This window comes from Rhododendron vialii, chromosome 11a (assembly GCF_030253575.1).
Source record: "Rhododendron vialii isolate Sample 1 chromosome 11a, ASM3025357v1".
Taxonomy (NCBI): Eukaryota; Viridiplantae; Streptophyta; class Magnoliopsida; order Ericales; family Ericaceae; genus Rhododendron; species Rhododendron vialii.
In genome coordinates, this window is record NC_080567.1 from 33336087 (window position 1) to 33353487 (window position 17401).

The 17401-nt window shown below is 37.6% G+C and overlaps 2 protein-coding genes across 6 annotated transcripts; both read left to right on the forward strand.

Annotated features, from left to right (window-relative positions):
* The first annotated feature begins 1006 nt into the window (after nt 1-1006).
* On the forward strand, nt 1007-11621 carry LOC131307235 (fatty acid amide hydrolase-like). 5 transcript variants are annotated; one of them, XR_009194048.1, is made up of 21 exons: nt 1007-1092; nt 1368-1475; nt 2308-2417; nt 2564-2624; nt 3865-4055; nt 4136-4265; nt 4440-4517; nt 4597-4744; nt 5645-5757; nt 5846-5921; nt 6333-6404; nt 7003-7054; nt 7686-7766; nt 7848-7931; nt 8087-8190; nt 8399-8491; nt 9206-9274; nt 9402-9466; nt 10144-10246; nt 10394-10455; nt 10892-10951. XR_009194048.1 is itself a non-coding variant. In XM_058333645.1 (21 exons), exons 2-21 carry the CDS (start codon nt 1397-1399, stop codon nt 11363-11365), a joined length of 1827 nt encoding a protein of 608 aa, XP_058189628.1. In that variant the 5' UTR covers nt 1007-1092; nt 1368-1396; the 3' UTR covers nt 11366-11621. The 5 variants fall into 5 exon arrangements, 4 of the variants coding, with proteins under 4 accessions (XP_058189628.1, XP_058189630.1, XP_058189631.1 ...); XM_058333645.1 differs by lacking the exon at nt 10144-10246 and adding an exon at nt 11303-11621 and having other exon boundaries at nt 10892-10987; XM_058333647.1 differs by lacking the exon at nt 10144-10246 and adding an exon at nt 11303-11621 and having other exon boundaries at nt 1007-1086; nt 10892-10987.
* Nucleotides 11622-13330: 1709 nt separating this feature from the next.
* LOC131307237 (uncharacterized) lies at nt 13331-16510 on the forward strand. Its single transcript, XM_058333649.1, has 2 exons — nt 13331-14064; nt 15910-16510. Exon 1 carries the CDS (start codon nt 13530-13532, stop codon nt 14022-14024), a length of 495 nt encoding a protein of 164 aa, XP_058189632.1. The 5' UTR covers nt 13331-13529; the 3' UTR covers nt 14025-14064; nt 15910-16510.
* The last annotated feature ends 891 nt before the right edge of the window (nt 16511-17401 follow it).

Here is a 17401-nt window from a genome sequence, read left to right on the forward strand (position 1 = left end):
GGAAACCCGAGACAGCAGCACGCTGTTGCCCCTTGGGGGCAGCCCCCCGCCTCCTTGGCCCACTGGTTAATGCAAGCGAATGTTATGAGTTCCCGCTAAAGGTTTTTTTGGCCCCACATTCACTACCATTTAGGATATGATCGAACGGAAAAAGATGAAGGAATTAATTCAATTTTCGGTGGGAGGTTGTTTGGTAAGTTTTGGATTGAAATATTGAATGAACGGTCCTAATTTGGTGAGAGAATTGAAAGGGGAAGGACTTTTTGGATTGAAATATTGAATGAACGTACGGTCCTAATTTGGTGAGAGAATTGAAAAGGGAAGGACTCCCAAGTCCCAATTTGGTGAGAAAATTGAAAAGGGAAGGACTCCCAAGTCCCTGGAGGCCTTCAATAGCACGAAAAAGATGATAAATGTTGAAAAAAAAAAAACCTTTTCAATAACTTTCTTTGTATTTGGTTATCAGATAAGATATAGGACCCGTAACTTTAAATTTCAACAAAAATAAGTCAAGTCAAAAAGAGGTAATTTTATTTTTCTACATTTTTGTCAAGAGAACACACACAACAAAATAATTTTTTTTTCTTTAGTTTACCTCACTTCTTTTTTCATGTTAATCTATTTCTCACACAACATTTTCGAAAACTAAACGGAACATCTTCAACCCATCTTTTATGTATATCTGCTTGAGAGTGTGGATGTGAGTCGGTGTGACATGTGGAGTGGAGATTTTGTTATTTATCCTTTATTTTTTTTCAACTTTTTGTGCTTTATGGAAGAATATTAAAGAGATGCATTATCTTTTTAGAGATTTGAAGACTCAAAAACATTTTGGGTCATCAAATATAGAACAAAAGGACGATGAATTTCTACAAAGATTCTTTCATGAAGTAAAAAATTTGAAGAAAAGAGGGACAAATGGGGAAAAATAGCAATCCATCTTGGATCTCTCTCCAACCATCCTTTTCCAACCTTTTTTCTCCTTTCCCTCCTCGCATGCATATATCCAACAAAGGGACAAGGAACATGGCTTACCTCGTCAACTTCATCAATCTCTTTGAAAACTTCTCCTCTCCTTCTACACAAGTGCTAGTACGTCTCTCTCTCTCTCTCTCTCTCTCTCTAACACACACGCACCCACTCACTCACAGAAACGTCACTTCAAGAGGTTCGTGTCTTTGTGAAGCCAATTCTGATCATCTACTCGGTTATCTTCCGTATGTATTTATTCCCTGTGATGTGCGAAGAAATGCAAACTTAGTGTTTTGATCAATTGTGTCCCTGAATCACAACTTTTTTTCCCCCCCTCTTTTGAACATCTCTGAATTACAACTACCTCACCACAATCTCTGTTGATGAGTCTCTAGCTTTCCACGGTTTCGAATTCCGGTGAGGGATGGGAAATAAGCGCGTTATGGTGCCAGCGGACGAGGTGGACTTGACGGTGGTGACGTACGAGCCTGAAGTAATCCAAGGTGTTTGTTCTTGTATTTTGCATTTTCCAATTCTTCAATCGACATTTGAGTCGCGTGTGGTATTTGATCATCAAGACTTTGCTCCATCTTGGTTTACTATCGCCTCCAAAACTAGTATACGAGCATCCTGTCCACGTGCGATTTTGTGGAGTTGGGCGTTGTACTTGTGGGGAAGTATTAGGAGTTTGTTCCCCGCCAATTGGTGATCAACTGAAAAAGCAGTATACGAGTCTGGACAGCCTCTTCGGTTGTTACCAAATGGTCAAAAGTAGTATAAGAGCATTAGACAGTCTCTTCTGTCATTTTTCTCTATCGCAATGGGAATTTTATGACAATATAAATTAAGAGTGAAATCATTACAGTGCGTTGAGATAGCATCAAAGATTATATAAGTATATAGCTCTCTTAGCGCCGCTGTTTGCAAAAGCTTACATCCCAGCCTCTCGATTTTTATAAGAAAAAGATGCAAAGAAAAATAAAAAGGCAACCAACTAAAACACCAACAACCAAAAGAAACACCTAACTATTAGCAAGAAGCCAACAATTGGGTGAGGAGTATGTGAGCCTAGACAATCTCTTCGGTTGTTACCAATTGGTTTATGATTTGGATGACTAATGACTTAACTTGTTGATTACCTATAAACATGTAAGGTGAAGTGTGAGCATGCGGGGAATGGTTAAGAGTTTGTCTGCATCGATTGATTATTATCTGACAGGCTATATATAAGTTGAGCGTCATTTGCTTTCATTGGCAATTGGAGTAGCTTTGAATAGGGTGCTCTAAGAGTGATTTGTGAATTTGTCGTTTGTTGAATTGTTCTGTGGGCTGCAGCTCCTCATCTGGCTGGATTATTACTGAAGCTATTTGTTAAATTAGTTGAAGCACCATTGATCGGCCCTTTAATCGTATCTTACTTGAAGAAGCAGAATAAAATGTTCGGGGTATGATAACCTGTATACTGAAGTTCAATTTGCATGCATACTAATAGATATCAATCTATACGTATGTGTATTCTTTTTTTTTTTGTTCGATTGGGCCGTGGTGCTAGAGGATAGAGACTGACCAAACAGGCCTTTGTTATCAACAGATGTTGCACAATAGTGTGATACCAGAGACACCCATGTACAAACCTGAATTTCCTACACAAGGTTGGTTATTACATTGCTATACATCTTTTTATTCCTTTGTACGTAAAAGCACTAGTGCAGTGGTTTTTCCATATTACATCACTAGAAGAAGCTTAGTCTTACACCTAGTATTTTTTGAATGATTCTGTTCTGATGTGCAAATGTTGCGGATTGTAACCCCCGTGGTGGATTCACTATGGATTAGAAATTTCTGACATCTTAGAATCCTTGTCATTTTCTCCTTAGGTTTTGTTTCGATCTGAGGATTTTAATTTTATTTGTGGATGGAAGAACAGGGTAGGGAATTTTTCTTCAGGAACTGAAAATATGTTTCCGTCAACAAATCCATCCGCAAATCCTTGATCCTCCCACAGCCTTAAGTTCTTTGTTTTCTGCTTTGAGTTTTGTATGGATCGGGGACACACAGATACTTAGTAGGTAAGTTGTCCTCCTTTATGGTTGTGATCTGACAGAAGCACTGGTTAGTAGCTGTAGAAACCACGAAAACAACCATCGGTAGGGTTGGATGCAATTCTGACATTTGATGGAACTCTTCCAAAGTGCACTATATAGCTTGAAAAACTGGTCATCAGCGCCACATACGATGAATGCTAATCAGAAACACTCAAATCAAACGTGATGCCTTTAGTTCTTGGGATGTAGGTTGCTTAGTGAATCTCATATTTTCTGTGCAACAAACTTCAGAATGCTTCCATATTAAGTAGGAACAGGTGAGGTTTCACAGGATACCGTTGATCACCTTATCTTTATCTTTTAGCCCTTTGAAAGTACACATCCGCTTCTCTGCCACATCCTGTAGTTTCTGGTTGGTATTACATTATTAATTTCTAATAATATAACTGGAGAAACTTGGGGCCTTCAATCACTGGACTAATTTTAGATAAAAAGATGGCCTGCTTAAGCTGCTCTTCATCAGACAATTGCACTTGACCACTTGTCCAATTTTTTTTCATTTGTGATATATATTTCTTTACATTAGGACCATTTTTTCTTCCAGAGAGGGAATACATATTTATCAATATTTCAAACTTTGGAAATCCTAATTCATGATTCAAAGATACCGTTCTTGGGCTTTTGTATAATAGAAATGTAGTTTATGCGTTTATCAATGGAAGATTGGTGCTAGCTTTGTTGCTTGGCCTATGAAGATACTTGGAGACATCAAATATATTGCTTAAACATTGTTCTTAAAAAGATATTGTTCCCTTTCCCTAACCCTATTTGTATGTTGTGAATACAGAACCAGAGCCTGGTGTTGTTGGTTTGGAGGAAGACGGAAAACCTGAAGACAGAGTTGAATTTGCTTTGAAGTGTCTCCCACACTATGATGCTGGTATCTGTTGGACTGGTGATTCAACCCCATCCTTTCGCTATTGGAAGATACGTGATTATGCATACGCTTATCGATCTGGGCTTGCAAACCCATCCATGGTATCTCCATACATGTGATTATTTTGTTTAATGATTTATTTTGATGAACTAGGCAGAAGAATCTAACAGTACTCATATAGGTAGCGGAGCGCTTCATCACAGCCATGGAGGAATTCAGCAGAAAGAAGCTCCCAACACCTTTGTTGATTTCTTTTGATGCTGAGGAACTAAGAAAGCAAGCTGCAGCATCTACACAAAGGTTTAAGGAAGGTATCACTGGTTTTAATTGTCAATCCCTACTGATGTTGTCAGTACTAAAGTTTTTGTTACCTATACTATCAAAGTGGATAACTTTTATTCCTTATGCTTCACCTTGACTAGCTATGATTTTGCTGAGCTAAAATACAGTAATCGCCTAATCCTCAATCGGTGTGGTTTGGGCAGGAAATCCATTGTCAATCTTGGATGGGATTTTTATGGCAATTAAGGACGATATAGACTGCTATCCCCATCCGTCGAAAGGTAAACCACATTTGACATTTCATTTCCATAAGTTGCTTAATCAATTAACAAGTTTGTCACAGTATCATATGTCTAACAGGTGCAACGACATGGTTTCATGAGGTCCGCCCTGTTAGAAAGGACGCCGTTTGTGTATCAAGGTTACGTAGCTGTGGCGTAATTTTTGTTGGGAAGGCAAATATGCATGAAATGGGCTTGGGAACAACTGGAAATAATCCAAACTACGGGTACGTTCCCATGTAGAAGCTTCATAAAGAGATAAATACTGTAGCTGTGCTTAACATGCACCGCTCATGACCTAATAGCTTGAACTTGAATAATTAAGTGACTCTGGTTGTCATAAGTGTGCAATGGTGGATTTTATGGCTGCATCAGATTGCAGTATCACTTTGCTTAGCTGTCCTTGTAGCTGAAGTTCAAAAAATGTGTTTCTTTTTGTTCTCCATCTTTCATTGAATTCCATTTTTTTCCTCTATGGTTCTTTGAGCATCAAATTTACCTCTTTCCACCCTTTAACCTCTCTCATTGTTGTTTATCTATCCAAACAAAACGGGTAAAAAGAGGAAAGAATATTTAGTCTTTCAATGCTCTTAGAGTTGATAATTGGATCATAACTAACAATGGAATGGTGCTTCATGGACTGAACATAGTAAATAATTAGACTGGGAAAGGTTCTCGGTTTATCACCTCCTGTTGGCATAGTGGTCTTGCTAAGGGAACTTTAGATATCGAAATCTCCTACTTTCTACTGGTAGTTGCATGATTATCTGCTTGTGGAGACATGTGGTAACCTCAAGCCTTTTAATTTACTGATAAGGACTTATTTTGGTGCCATATAAATACTGGAGAGAAATTGCAAGCATAGATTACAATCTTAGCCATAAATGGGCTCAGTTCCTCATTTCAGTTTTTCAAGTTTTTTCCCAGTAATATGTTGTTATCCAGCATGAATGAAACCAAATTATCCGTCACTATAGATTTTCTAAATTATGTTTTCTTCAGCTATTATGTACCGATTTACCTTTTTCACATGATAACTGCATTCTTCTATCCCTTGTACTATTTCGATTGGCTTCTATTTTTCCGTCGGAGTCGAATGTCTTTCATAATTCTTTTCACGATAACAGAACACCAAGAAACCCACATGCTTCAGATAGGTATACAGGAGGATCTTCGTCCGGCCCAGCTGCAATTGTGGCTTCTGGACTTTGTTCAGCTGCATTAGGAACAGATGGTGGAGGTTGAACAAATCTAACTTGCTGCAAATGGTTATCATTATTGGCGTTGCAATATATTAATGTGGTGCTTCATTAATTCAAAATAAACAGGTTCAGTTCGTATTCCGTCTTCTTTATGCGGGGTAGTGGGCTTGAAAACAACGTATGGACGGACTGACACGAAAGGGTAAATTCTTGAAATTGTTTGACATCGAATAGCATATCTTACCATTATGCACTTTTCTCTGCATAGTGAAGTCATCTAACTGGCGAGGACAACATGGTGCCAGTTGCATTCAACATATGTGCTGTAGTTTAAGTTATTGAGCACAGAGTGAGATGATCTCAGTTGCGGGAGGGCCAGGGTTGCTGTTTGCAATCCTAAATCAGCCTAACCCTTTGCTGGATCATGCAGTGGAACTACATGCATGATGTCGCAGATTTTTCCCAGGCCACAGTGGCGGGAGGCTTGTGCACTGAGATGCCCTTTCTAGATTCTTCATAGCTAGCTTTCTATTTCAAGACATTTTACTCGCTGGATGGTATACTGATAGTGGATCATATCCAATCTTAATCTTCTCGATGTTTGCTCTTGTAGGTCATTGTGCGATGCAGGGACTGTGGAAATTATCGGGCCAATTGCAGCAAACGTGGAGGATTTGATGCTTATGTAAGCAATTCATGTGCATGAATAGTCATTCCACAATATTGGATAGTTGTTCTTTTTGCTTCTGCCTTTTTCACCTGGTTAAATCCCTTTAAACTAGTTAAGTAATTGCCTCTTACAAGTTTATCTTACTGTTTTACCCAACATATGTTCTTTTTCCCATGGGGTTGTGTGAGGCAGCTTATGGCTTATGGCCACTGGGTTAGGTAGTTTGGTTTGATAATATTAAATGGAAACTGTCTTTTTGGTCTTTATATGCTCGTCATATGGACTACCAGATTCCTACATGTCAACTGCATAATTGCGCTCTCATGGCAGACAATTTGGACTATCTTAAATGTACTGGAACTTGTTATTGTTGCTTAAAATGCTTGCATGACTGCTTTAAAGCATTTTTTTTCACGGCGGATTTGCTTAAATTTTCTTTTTCCCTTTTTTCCTGGTATTCTTCGAACTCTTGTTTTTCTCGATCAGCACGTCCAAACTCTTGTTTCTCTGATGGTTGCCTTGATGACAATGAAGTAATCAATATTTAAGGGGATAACCATCACCAAAGAGGAAGCTTTGGACTGTCATGATATGTTATATTTTATTTCTACAGATATGCTGCAATTTTGGGCTCCTCTCCTTCTGATAGAATCAGTTTAAGATCGGTAACCACTAAGACTCTAAGACAGTAACATATTTGGCTGGATGAAAATCTTGTTGCTTTCTTTCTTAAGGCTCAGATGTATCGTCATGCAAATCAAATGATAAGCTGAACATCCCGACTTCTATGGAGAGATTAGCTCTTTCATTTTCTCTGACACAGATCTTGTTTAGGTCTTTCAGGAATGTTTTGAGCATATGTTGTCGAAGTAATACCCTTCTTGTTTTACACATGCATACAAGAGGCGACAAAATTCTCACATCGATGGTTCAAGCAAATTTTGTAAAAAGTCTTACTTGAAAACCTGTTAATAGGGATTCGAAGAACATGAAAGCACTAGTGTAGTAAACTCTCCTTTTCCTGTTGTCCCATCTGATAACAAAGAAAAACTGTTTTAAGACAAAAACAATATGCTTAACTCCTATCTGCCATACCCTATGTCATGATTAGATTCCTGATCTATATCATAAATTGATGAAAATCTAGAAATTAATATGGACACTGGACAGTAAAGCCTCTGAATTACTTGGAACTTTGAAGTTTGGAATTTATTTTTCGCGACTACTTCGTATAAATTATGTTCCTTGTGTTACAAAACATGTTGTCTGTTACTGTTCACTCCTTTTTGTTTGCAGTCCCTTCCTTGTTTGCCCTCTTTATCCTCATCCGAGAGCTCCAATGCTTTGGGATCCCTGCGACTTGGGAAGTATACAGAGGTGATCTCTTTTTCTGATGAATAGGCTCAATCTTGTTATTTATGAATATGATCCTATGTGTATGTGGCTTTCCCTGTGCAGTGGTTTAATGATGTATTCTCAACTGATATATCCCAAAAGTGTGACAACATTCTGAATTTGCTATTGGAAAAGCATGGGTGCAAAGTAAGCTCATCACTTCTATTAGTGCTCCCTGTTGTCGTCTCCAATCATGGTCATTGTTCATAACGTGGATGAAACATTGGCTGTAAAATTGGGATTAATGCGTACTTGTATTTACTCTAATCTAAATTCAACTGTTTCTTACTCTCATTCTTAAGACATTAGAGATTGCAATACCTGAGCTGCTTGAGATGCGCATGGCTCATCTTGTTTCAATTGGTTCTGAATCGCTATGCAAGTTAAAACCTGATTATGAGGATGGGTATGTGGCTTTTCTTTTTTGAGGTTGAATTATTTTCATATCAGATTGGTTTTCTTGTAACCTTTTTTGCTGCAAGTACAGCCTCGTGAAGAGGAAATTTTCCTTCCTCTATAAGTACATTGGAACCAGCCGTAAAGGATGTGAAAATAGTATGCCAACTTTCTATTGTTCAGAGGATCATATTGGTCCCTTTTCTTTGTTTGTATAGGAAAGACGTGAAACTTACTTATGACACTCGCATTAATCTGGTCCTTTTCCAGTCATTCACAGCTTCAGACTATGTTGCTGCTCAGCGTCTCCGGTGAGTCAAAATTTTACTACGCAGCACGGTTTTGTGTATTCAAAATGTACTATACTCTTCAGAGTAGATGTCGATCAATTTTTGTTGTTCGATATTTGCAAGTCTTGAAGAAAATACTGTGGCTTAAAGCTCATAAATTAATGAAGCTGTGGCTTTGAATGCATAGGTTTAGCGAAAACTAGTGGCAGATGGGCTATTCTTGTTCGTTTAATTTAACTGTGTTACCTCCAAGGCATAGACCTGGGTTATGGTCTCCAATATATAAGTAGTCAAAATGAGGTCTATAGTGTTGGGATCACTTGGGTACCTGTTAAAAATTCACGTGCTGTATAATACCAACATGGTGGACTCTCATGCCTGACACACAAAGGAAGGGTAGATAGTCGCCGATAGGGCTGTGAGTTTCAGTCCCACAGATATACTGGCCTGCTGTGTGGGACGGGGACCTGAGTTATACTATTATCTGGATGTACTGATTTGGTAATACTTTCTTGGCATTTAACTGGAAGAGTTATTTCTTGTCATGTTTGTTTGGCACTAATTGTTGGTAGATCACCATAGTTTGCTTAACTCTATGATAACATCCTGTGTTGAAATTGCTTTGGCCAAAACCTGGCAATTTCGTTTAAAATTTTGACTAACAGAAATAAACCAGATTACTTGTGTCACGGGATATTTTAGACCACCTGTTGAAACTTTTTTTACTAATTCCAGACGAAGGCTGATGTACCACCACATGGAGATCTTAAAGAAGGTTGATGTCATAGTGACCCCAACAACTGGGTACGATGAGCTCACCTGTTTAACTCTAGACAGTAATTTTTAGCTAAGTTCATGTGGCCCTTTCCTATTCCAGTTTTAACAGTTCCTTTACGGTTTAGAGCTTTTTTTTGCTTCTATGATTTATCAGCATGACAGCACCTGTAATACCTCGTAATGCTCTCAAAGTTGGGGAAACAGATTTGCAGGTTACAGGTGGGTTCATTATCATTCTTAACTTTCTAATAATTTGCTTCTACATTAACGTTATGTGTATGTATTATGTGATGCAAAAAGGACATTTTCTTATCCCACTGGTTACTACTTCTCAAGATAAGGCTTTAACGTCCCTGATTTCGGCCTCACATCTCTCACTTCACTAGTAGACAAGTAGATCTTGCAGCCCAACTGCTACATGTAATAGTTGGGTAGCTAAAAGCAAAAGAAGGATGTTTCAGTCAATTGCAAGTGATCCCCGTCAATTGCATTTGCACTAAGCCTCATGGCTGTGACACCCTGATATCTCTCTCTACTTCTTTAGTTTATGGAATTTGTTCTCCATTGTCCTTAATATCAGTTATTGATGAAACTTGAGAGCACTACTTGCATTAGGACAAGTGTTCATTTATTTTCCGTTGCACCAAAAAAAAAAAAAAAGAAGAGGATTTCATATATAGGAACGACAATCCGACAAAGGTTTTATATGGGAAATTTTAACCTTACAAATGTCACTACGCTAATAACTGATAACAAAGTTGTTAGTTAACATGTCAGTACCAACTGGGTTTCAACAAGGAAACCATCATATGACAAATTATTGTTTTGCGATAAATGGTATGTGTTGCGTCATTGGTCATCGTTATGTTTGTTAATCGTTGATTATCCTTTGTCAGAACAAGAGTGATCTCTTTTATGCCACTCTTGAATTGAATCTTATCTGAACTGTGATGAAGTATTGCCACTGCCTGTTACGAATAACAACTCTGTCCTGTTACGGTAAAATCCTTCTCAATGCATCTTTAGTAGAACATTTCCTGCTGGACTTCTGAGTTAGCTGGGTCTCCTGTTGCTATTATCAAGGGTCTTCGGGTTGCACCTTTTTTGTCCTCCTCTGAGATGGTAATGCCTGTGGCCTTACTGCAGGTAATCTCATGCGATTCATCATAGCGCCAAATCTTCTTGGACTCCCAGCCATTTCTGTCCCTGTAAGTTACTTGCATCTTTTTTCCTTTGGCACTGACTTAAAGTTTATTCTGGCTTCTGGTGTTTCAGCCCCTGTCAATTCTAGAGTCAGCAAAATTTCTGTATCCTTAGTAAAACTGTTGCTTTACTTCCGTGTGAACATTTGCTATTCCTTTCATCCCATTTATTGTTTTCCCAAGTACTTGAAGACTTGAGAGCAATATGAAAATTCAGTAGTATCTTTTCCGACTCCAAGAGTGTTTTGCTTATCACTTGATCTAGAATACAGCATATTGTACGTTATGTCAAACCAATTAGGTATAGCATTTTATGTGCTTTGCAGGATTTGAGTTCAAAGGGGAATCAAAACTATTTGGATTGTCATTTTTTACCTGACCTCGTATGAACTTCTTCTCTAGTCGGTTTCTCTCATTCTTCTGGGTGACATTCAATGTTCAGGTCGGGTACGATAACCAAGGACTGCCAATAGGTTTACAACTGATAGGCCGTCCATGGGCTGAAGCTTCCATTTTGCGTCTGGCAGCTGCAGTAGAGGTATGCATTACTACCTTTCCATACATATGAAATAAAATAAAAAAAACATGAAGGTCTATGCGCTTTCAGTCTGAACTCCTGGCACATCCACTGTAATCATACCACAGGAAAGTCATCTACTACTATTTCTCTCGAGAAAGGAAAATACCGAGGGCTTGATTTCTAGATAACCGATGTCATAATAATAAAGTTATCACTGTGCTAAATTTGGAGGGCGTGATTTCTAGATAACCGGTGCCATCATGATAGTATTGTAACACTGCTGCTTTAACATGTAGGTAGGGTACTAATGTAACATTTGTCTTGACATTTCAGGATCTGTGTCCCGAGCCGAAGAAAAAGCCTTTGTCATTTTATGACATGCTAAAGGGCAACTGAGAAACCAGGGTTCCGTTTCACTCTCCTCGAGCTTTATTCGCTCCAGAAGCTCCGGAGAACGTCGAAAGCATCTGAGCCTATTCACAATGCAGTGACCTTTAATTCATATTGTATTATTGTTACGTTTTCCATTTTCCGACCAATAATGGTAAAAACTTTGTAAGATGAACAACAAAGTACAAACAGAGATACAAAAGTAGACATAAGCAGGCCTTAACAGGCTTATTTCGTCAAGGATTTGAGTTTGGAATTCAAATCAGTCTAGCTTTCTTGTGGGTTCTGGGTGGAGAGGTCAAATCTTTGTACGGGAAAAAAGGTGATTGTATCTCTGTTCCTGTGCAGTTTCAGCGGTAAGATTGCACAAATTCGAGTGCTGAAATTGCACGGAAACAGATGTTTTGGTACTAGTGATCAGGCCCCGTAAAGTTTAGAGACTACAGTTGATATTAGAAGGCACGTCAATTTACTTTCTTTCTTTTTCTTTTAAACCTGACAATTGGGGTTTTAAACTCGTTTTAATCTGACTTTTTGAGGTTAAGTCGAATGGTAATTTTGGATCATGTTCAATTGAATCCTAATCTAGATATCTGTTAACGTTTGCTGGTGAATATAATGATATTGACAGATTATTTCACTGAATAAGCTTTTCTTGTCAATTAATAAGACAATATTTACAAGTAGAATGAAATAACAACAGTAAATCAAACTACTTCTCCCTAACTTTTTTGTATGTGGTAGTGAATTATTTGGTAAGATCAACAAAAATCAAAGGGGAAGTCTACTCACTCCCACTTTTATAACCAAATCTACAACTGGATTCGTCACATTAGCATATGAGAGCAATTATTTTGATAATTGAAAACGTTCATAACATGTAAAAAATAATAATAATGTCAAATTTCATGTTTATCGGATGTTGATAATGCATTAAGATAAATATGTTCTGATCATGCATCTAGCGATCTTAGATTAACATGAATTTCGGCGTGCTCAATATTTTCGACGTGCTCTATAAGATGTTTTGATTATCAAAATAATGGAGTCATACGTTAATGTATAAAATCGATTGTAAGTTTATAGTTTATATAACAACAGAGTGAGTGAAAATCGACTTTTCCAAATTCAAATGTGCCACACTTTATTTGGTTTTGAGAAATTTTTTTGATGTAAAGAGTGATACTAATAAGTAAGAGCATCCATAGTGCAATGACCAAAACTAAATGTTTGTTAAAGTTAGCAATGTTTCCTAAAAAAAGTGTTCACAGTGGCAAAACCAAACTTAACAACCTCAAAGCAACTCATCAAATTTTGGCCCTTGGATAATCAGAACTAGCAACTTTTTGCCAATAACCAAAACTCTCTCTCTCTCAACAATGTTTTTTTAATGTTTCTAAAAAAACATTTTTAAAAGAAGTTTTTTTTATTTACAAAAACAGTTAAACTGGTTTTAAAAAAACAATTTTTGAAAAAAAGACAGATTTTAAAACTTTTTCGGAAAAAGGTTTTTTTCAAAATAAATGTTTTCAAAAAATTATTTTCTATTTCTAACAACCTATTTTTATTAGTTTGAAAATTATTTTAAAAAATTGTTTTATATGGTTTTTACAAGTTGAAAAGGTGATGTGACAAATTTTGATTATTCAATATTGATTATGTCGTGGATATCTACATTGCTAATTTTAGCAACCCCTTAAATATATAATCACCTTTGTTAACTTTAACAATATCTTAAATGAATAATCAAAAGGTGATGTGATAATTTTTGATTATTCAATTTTTGATTAATATACCTCTAAAAAGATATAGACAGAGAAAGTGCAAAGAGTAAATTTTTTTCTCAACAAACGTGTAAAGTGTATGTTTTTATGTTTGGCATCAATTTTTTGTTTGCCTGAAATGGGAAAAAATTTCTTTCCTTTTCTTCTGTGCAAAATAATATACTCATGAGAAAGATTAGTCCACATGCCCAAAACAGGAGAACGGAGAACCATTCCACCCTCAAACCCTAGAGCAAGAGTGCAAGACTCCTCTCTCTCTCTCTCTCTCTCCGAAAATTCCAAGTGGATCGAAGACCTCATCAATTTCTCCGAAAACACAACCAACACATCAATCAAAATCTCAATCTCCCCCAAAACCACAGCCAACCCGCCAACCAAAACCTCAAATGGCATTGACAATTCATCTCCTTCACCCTCAAATCCCCCCATACCCATTTAACTTCCAAACCCATCCCTTCGCCCATCTCAGAAGCAGAGCCAAACCCCCAAAAATCTCATGCACAAAAACCTCTAAAAGTTCTGATGTTTCGTCAGAGCTGTTAGCCAAAGAGGTGGAGAAGATAAACACCCAGCTGGCCCAGAGAGAGGAGGCCATGAAGAAGAGCAGAAACCTCTTGTTCAGTGAGCTCTCCAAGTACCTTGGGTTGAGAACAGAGGAATTGAAGCTGAGGTTGAGGGAAATGGAGGAAGAGGACAAGTGGGTTTTGGTTAGGGGGTTTGTTTCAGAGTGGGGTGTGGATTTTCATCCCTTGTCTGCAAGGTCTGTTAAGGAAATGGTTGAAGAACACCTTACTGAAGACAACCCCCCACCGCCTCCAGTTGCTTCTACGTCTTCTACGTCGGATTTTTTTCCTGGGTTGAAGAAAATGATTGGGTTTTGACCCAACGAATGGAGAATGAGAGGAATTCGTGTTGATTTTTGTAAGACTAGAGATTTCTTGAGATTTGTAATTGGTACAATTTTTTTGCTTCATGTATGTTTGCATATAATTTAGGTATGCATTCAATATGAAATGGCCTATTCCATACATAACTTCAGTAGGTTTGTGTAGAGCTAGCGCTGGGGCTGGGGGTGATTTCAATCTTGTATGCTCCTTATGTTGTTAAGGAGATTAAAAGCTGATACAATACAGTAAAGAATAGCTCTTGAAGATGGTTTGATTGCAATCCTTGTACTAATCGTTTTCATTTCCGTCTATGCCAGCAATGTGGGATGCACATGGTTGCCTAGTCGTTGAAATGTTGCAATAGTCCTGGAACAAAATGTATGCTGGATTTAGTTTGTTTAGAGTTTCTCAACTAGATGATTATATTTTCAATATTGCATCTTTTCATGGCTAGATGATTTGCCTTCTAATGCTTGCATTTTCTGTTACTTATGCCTATTAATCGATCGATTGGTTTGTTGGTCTATCTATTTTGTTGCTTACCATTTACATCGAGATAAAACAGACATTGGCATCATTTGTCAATCACCTTAATTTCCTTAGCTCTTCTTTCATGTTATTTGCATGGCATTCTATGGTCTTAATTGCGTTGGTTTGTGTTGCTCATATCTCATGCCTATGTAAGGCATCCTCATACATAAAACATAGCTCAAGGCTCATTAAATAGCATTTCGCCTCATACTTCAACCCTTGTTTGACAACCCAAATAATTTAGCTCTTGGCAACTCTTGGATATGTTTCTGCTAACTGCAAGTAAATGTCAAAATTTGTGAGGTAGATTCATGAGGATTGAGGAGAGAATGTATTTATGAGTAATGTCACTGTAGAAGATTGTCTGCTTGGGAAATAGATAAGTACATGGAATGAACTTAATGTTGAACCATTCAAAAGTGTTTATGAGTCACGTCAGTATTCCTAGACTAATATTAAGAAGATTGGGATCCTGATACTCCAACCATGCCACTTTCTTGGATTCAGATAATAACTTAGACTACATGAGATGCTAGAACTTGGCATATTTAATCAAATCCACTTTCTTTCATTCTTTGTGTTCTTGTAAAGGGTGTGCCCTATTGATGTTGAAGGTGTAGGAGTGTTTAGCTAGAATATCCTGGGGTACGTTGTTTTTTGGATGATAAAGTTGTCAGTTGAGGGGCGACAACATAAACCAGCTTCCTCTGGTAAAAGTAAGAGAGGATACAGATGGAAAAATCATAGGGAATGCTTAAAGAGAAACACAAAGTCAAGCCGAGTTGAGATTTGAGGCCCGAGATAGTGCAAAGGAGAAGGGGTGGAAAGTGTGTTCAATCCAGGTTTTGAGGTTGTTATCACACAATTCCATTTCTGAAATCGAAGTTGAGCTCTGAAGTGTTTGTATTTTGGTTTGAGGGAAAACAAAAGAAAGAAGGCAAAACCATTTGCTCTGGGTTTTGGCTTTTTTCCCCCAGTTATATGGGTTGGAAACTTGGAAGAACAAACCATCGTAACTGGTATGCCCAAAATCTATGCTAAGTTTCAACACAGATCTTTCCAGCTACACGGATCCTTTTTTCAGTTGGGTGTGTATTTCATCATCGTGTTTGTTAGTCATTTCCTCAAAAGGTTTTTCATTAACTCGTTCCTGATGAGCACTGCTGGTTACTACTGTATGATTTACTAAATGAACTCTTGGAATCTTCTGAAGATTATGATTGATCGGCCTGAGAATATTTCGTTGCCATTGCTTTGTAAGTCAAAGATTGGATGTGGGCAAGCCCCTGGTAGTTTGTGTTCTTTCTTTCACGTAATTCTTAAATCGTACCATATTTGGGTCCTGCAGGTATCCAAGCACTGGGGAGTGGGGTACATACCAACTTATTTGTGGCTGATGGGGTTTGTATGAGGTTCCTCCTGGAGTAATCAATTACAATGTGAGCTCATTTTCCTTCTTGTATGGCACTCGATATCTATAATGTTTATCATGTGATATCTTCATCTCTATTGATATTGCCTAAGTAACAACGTTGTCATGTTTCCTCAGCCGAACCTGGATGGTTTGAGGTCTGAAATTCCACGTGCAGCTTGGGGTCGTGTATTTGAAGGCAAAGGCTTCTGTGCAGAAATGGATGAAAGCCATATATTTCGCCCAAGTTCATTCCTGGAGATTATTTTCCTTCTAAGTGAAGTCTTTTTCTGTATGTCTCTTATTCAAGAGTTAGGTTTTCTACGTAAGATCTGGTTGTTGCTCTGGAGCAACAAAGACCGATACTTGTATATGCCACTTTGTTTTTGGCTTACAATCCATATGCCTAAATTTTGGGTCAACTGTATTTTGTACCTCTTCTTCTGGATTAGGGTTATAGGATGAAGTTCTTGTAAGCAATTGTCCTGAGTTCATGAAGAAACAATTTCAAATTAATGGTAGATGATATCCTTGTTTATTTGATGGGGTTTAATAAAATTACGCATAGTTGTTAGCTAAGGCACATAATGTGAGGGTGGGATATCCTTGAATTTGTCTTCCAAAAACCTCCCAAACAACTAAAATTTGAGAGTGTGAGGATCGAGAACGGGAGCGCAGGCCATTTTGAAGAATTATGTCATCGTCGCAACAAAATGCAACATCCCTTATCCTATTACTGCTAATGATGACTATATTTCCGAAAAAGAAGCAACAATTTTAGCATAAACTGGGAATTTCTCCAAATGTATGTCCCATAAATATAGTCAATTACGAAAAGTTAATGCCATTTTTCCAATTGAAAATAAAGTACATGTTCGTAGAGTGAATTTTGATTCTTAGTATGGTAGTAATAAAGTATAATTGTAGATTTTTTTTGATTCTTAATATGTCAGTTTGAGTTTTGAATGAGGTTTTCGGATGATGTTTGAGTTTTGAGTGAGGTTTTCGGGTAATAAATGAAGAAAGAGTGAATGAGAAATTCTAAGCTGACTCTGCTTTTAGAGTTTTGTCTCATGGAAGCCCTTTATTGTATTTCCCTTTCGTATAGGTCTTGATGCGCATAGGCCCTGATGCGCGTGGACAACATATTGACCATGTGCTTGATGTTGACTTGTGCTGATGTGGATATATTTTTTTACTTTTTGCATTACAAACTTTAAAATGCAATATTTTATGAGATAAAAAAATGAGTAATAGTCGAAAATAAGAAAATCAAAGTATATACTTTATTCGATACAAACTCATTTTTTTTTAAGAGAGACCCAAAGCAAAAACAGTCAAACGGACCGGGTACCAGATCAAAACCGACCCGAAATGAGTTGGATTTGAGGTTGGTGCGTTATCTGTCACGTGAGCAATCCATTCGATT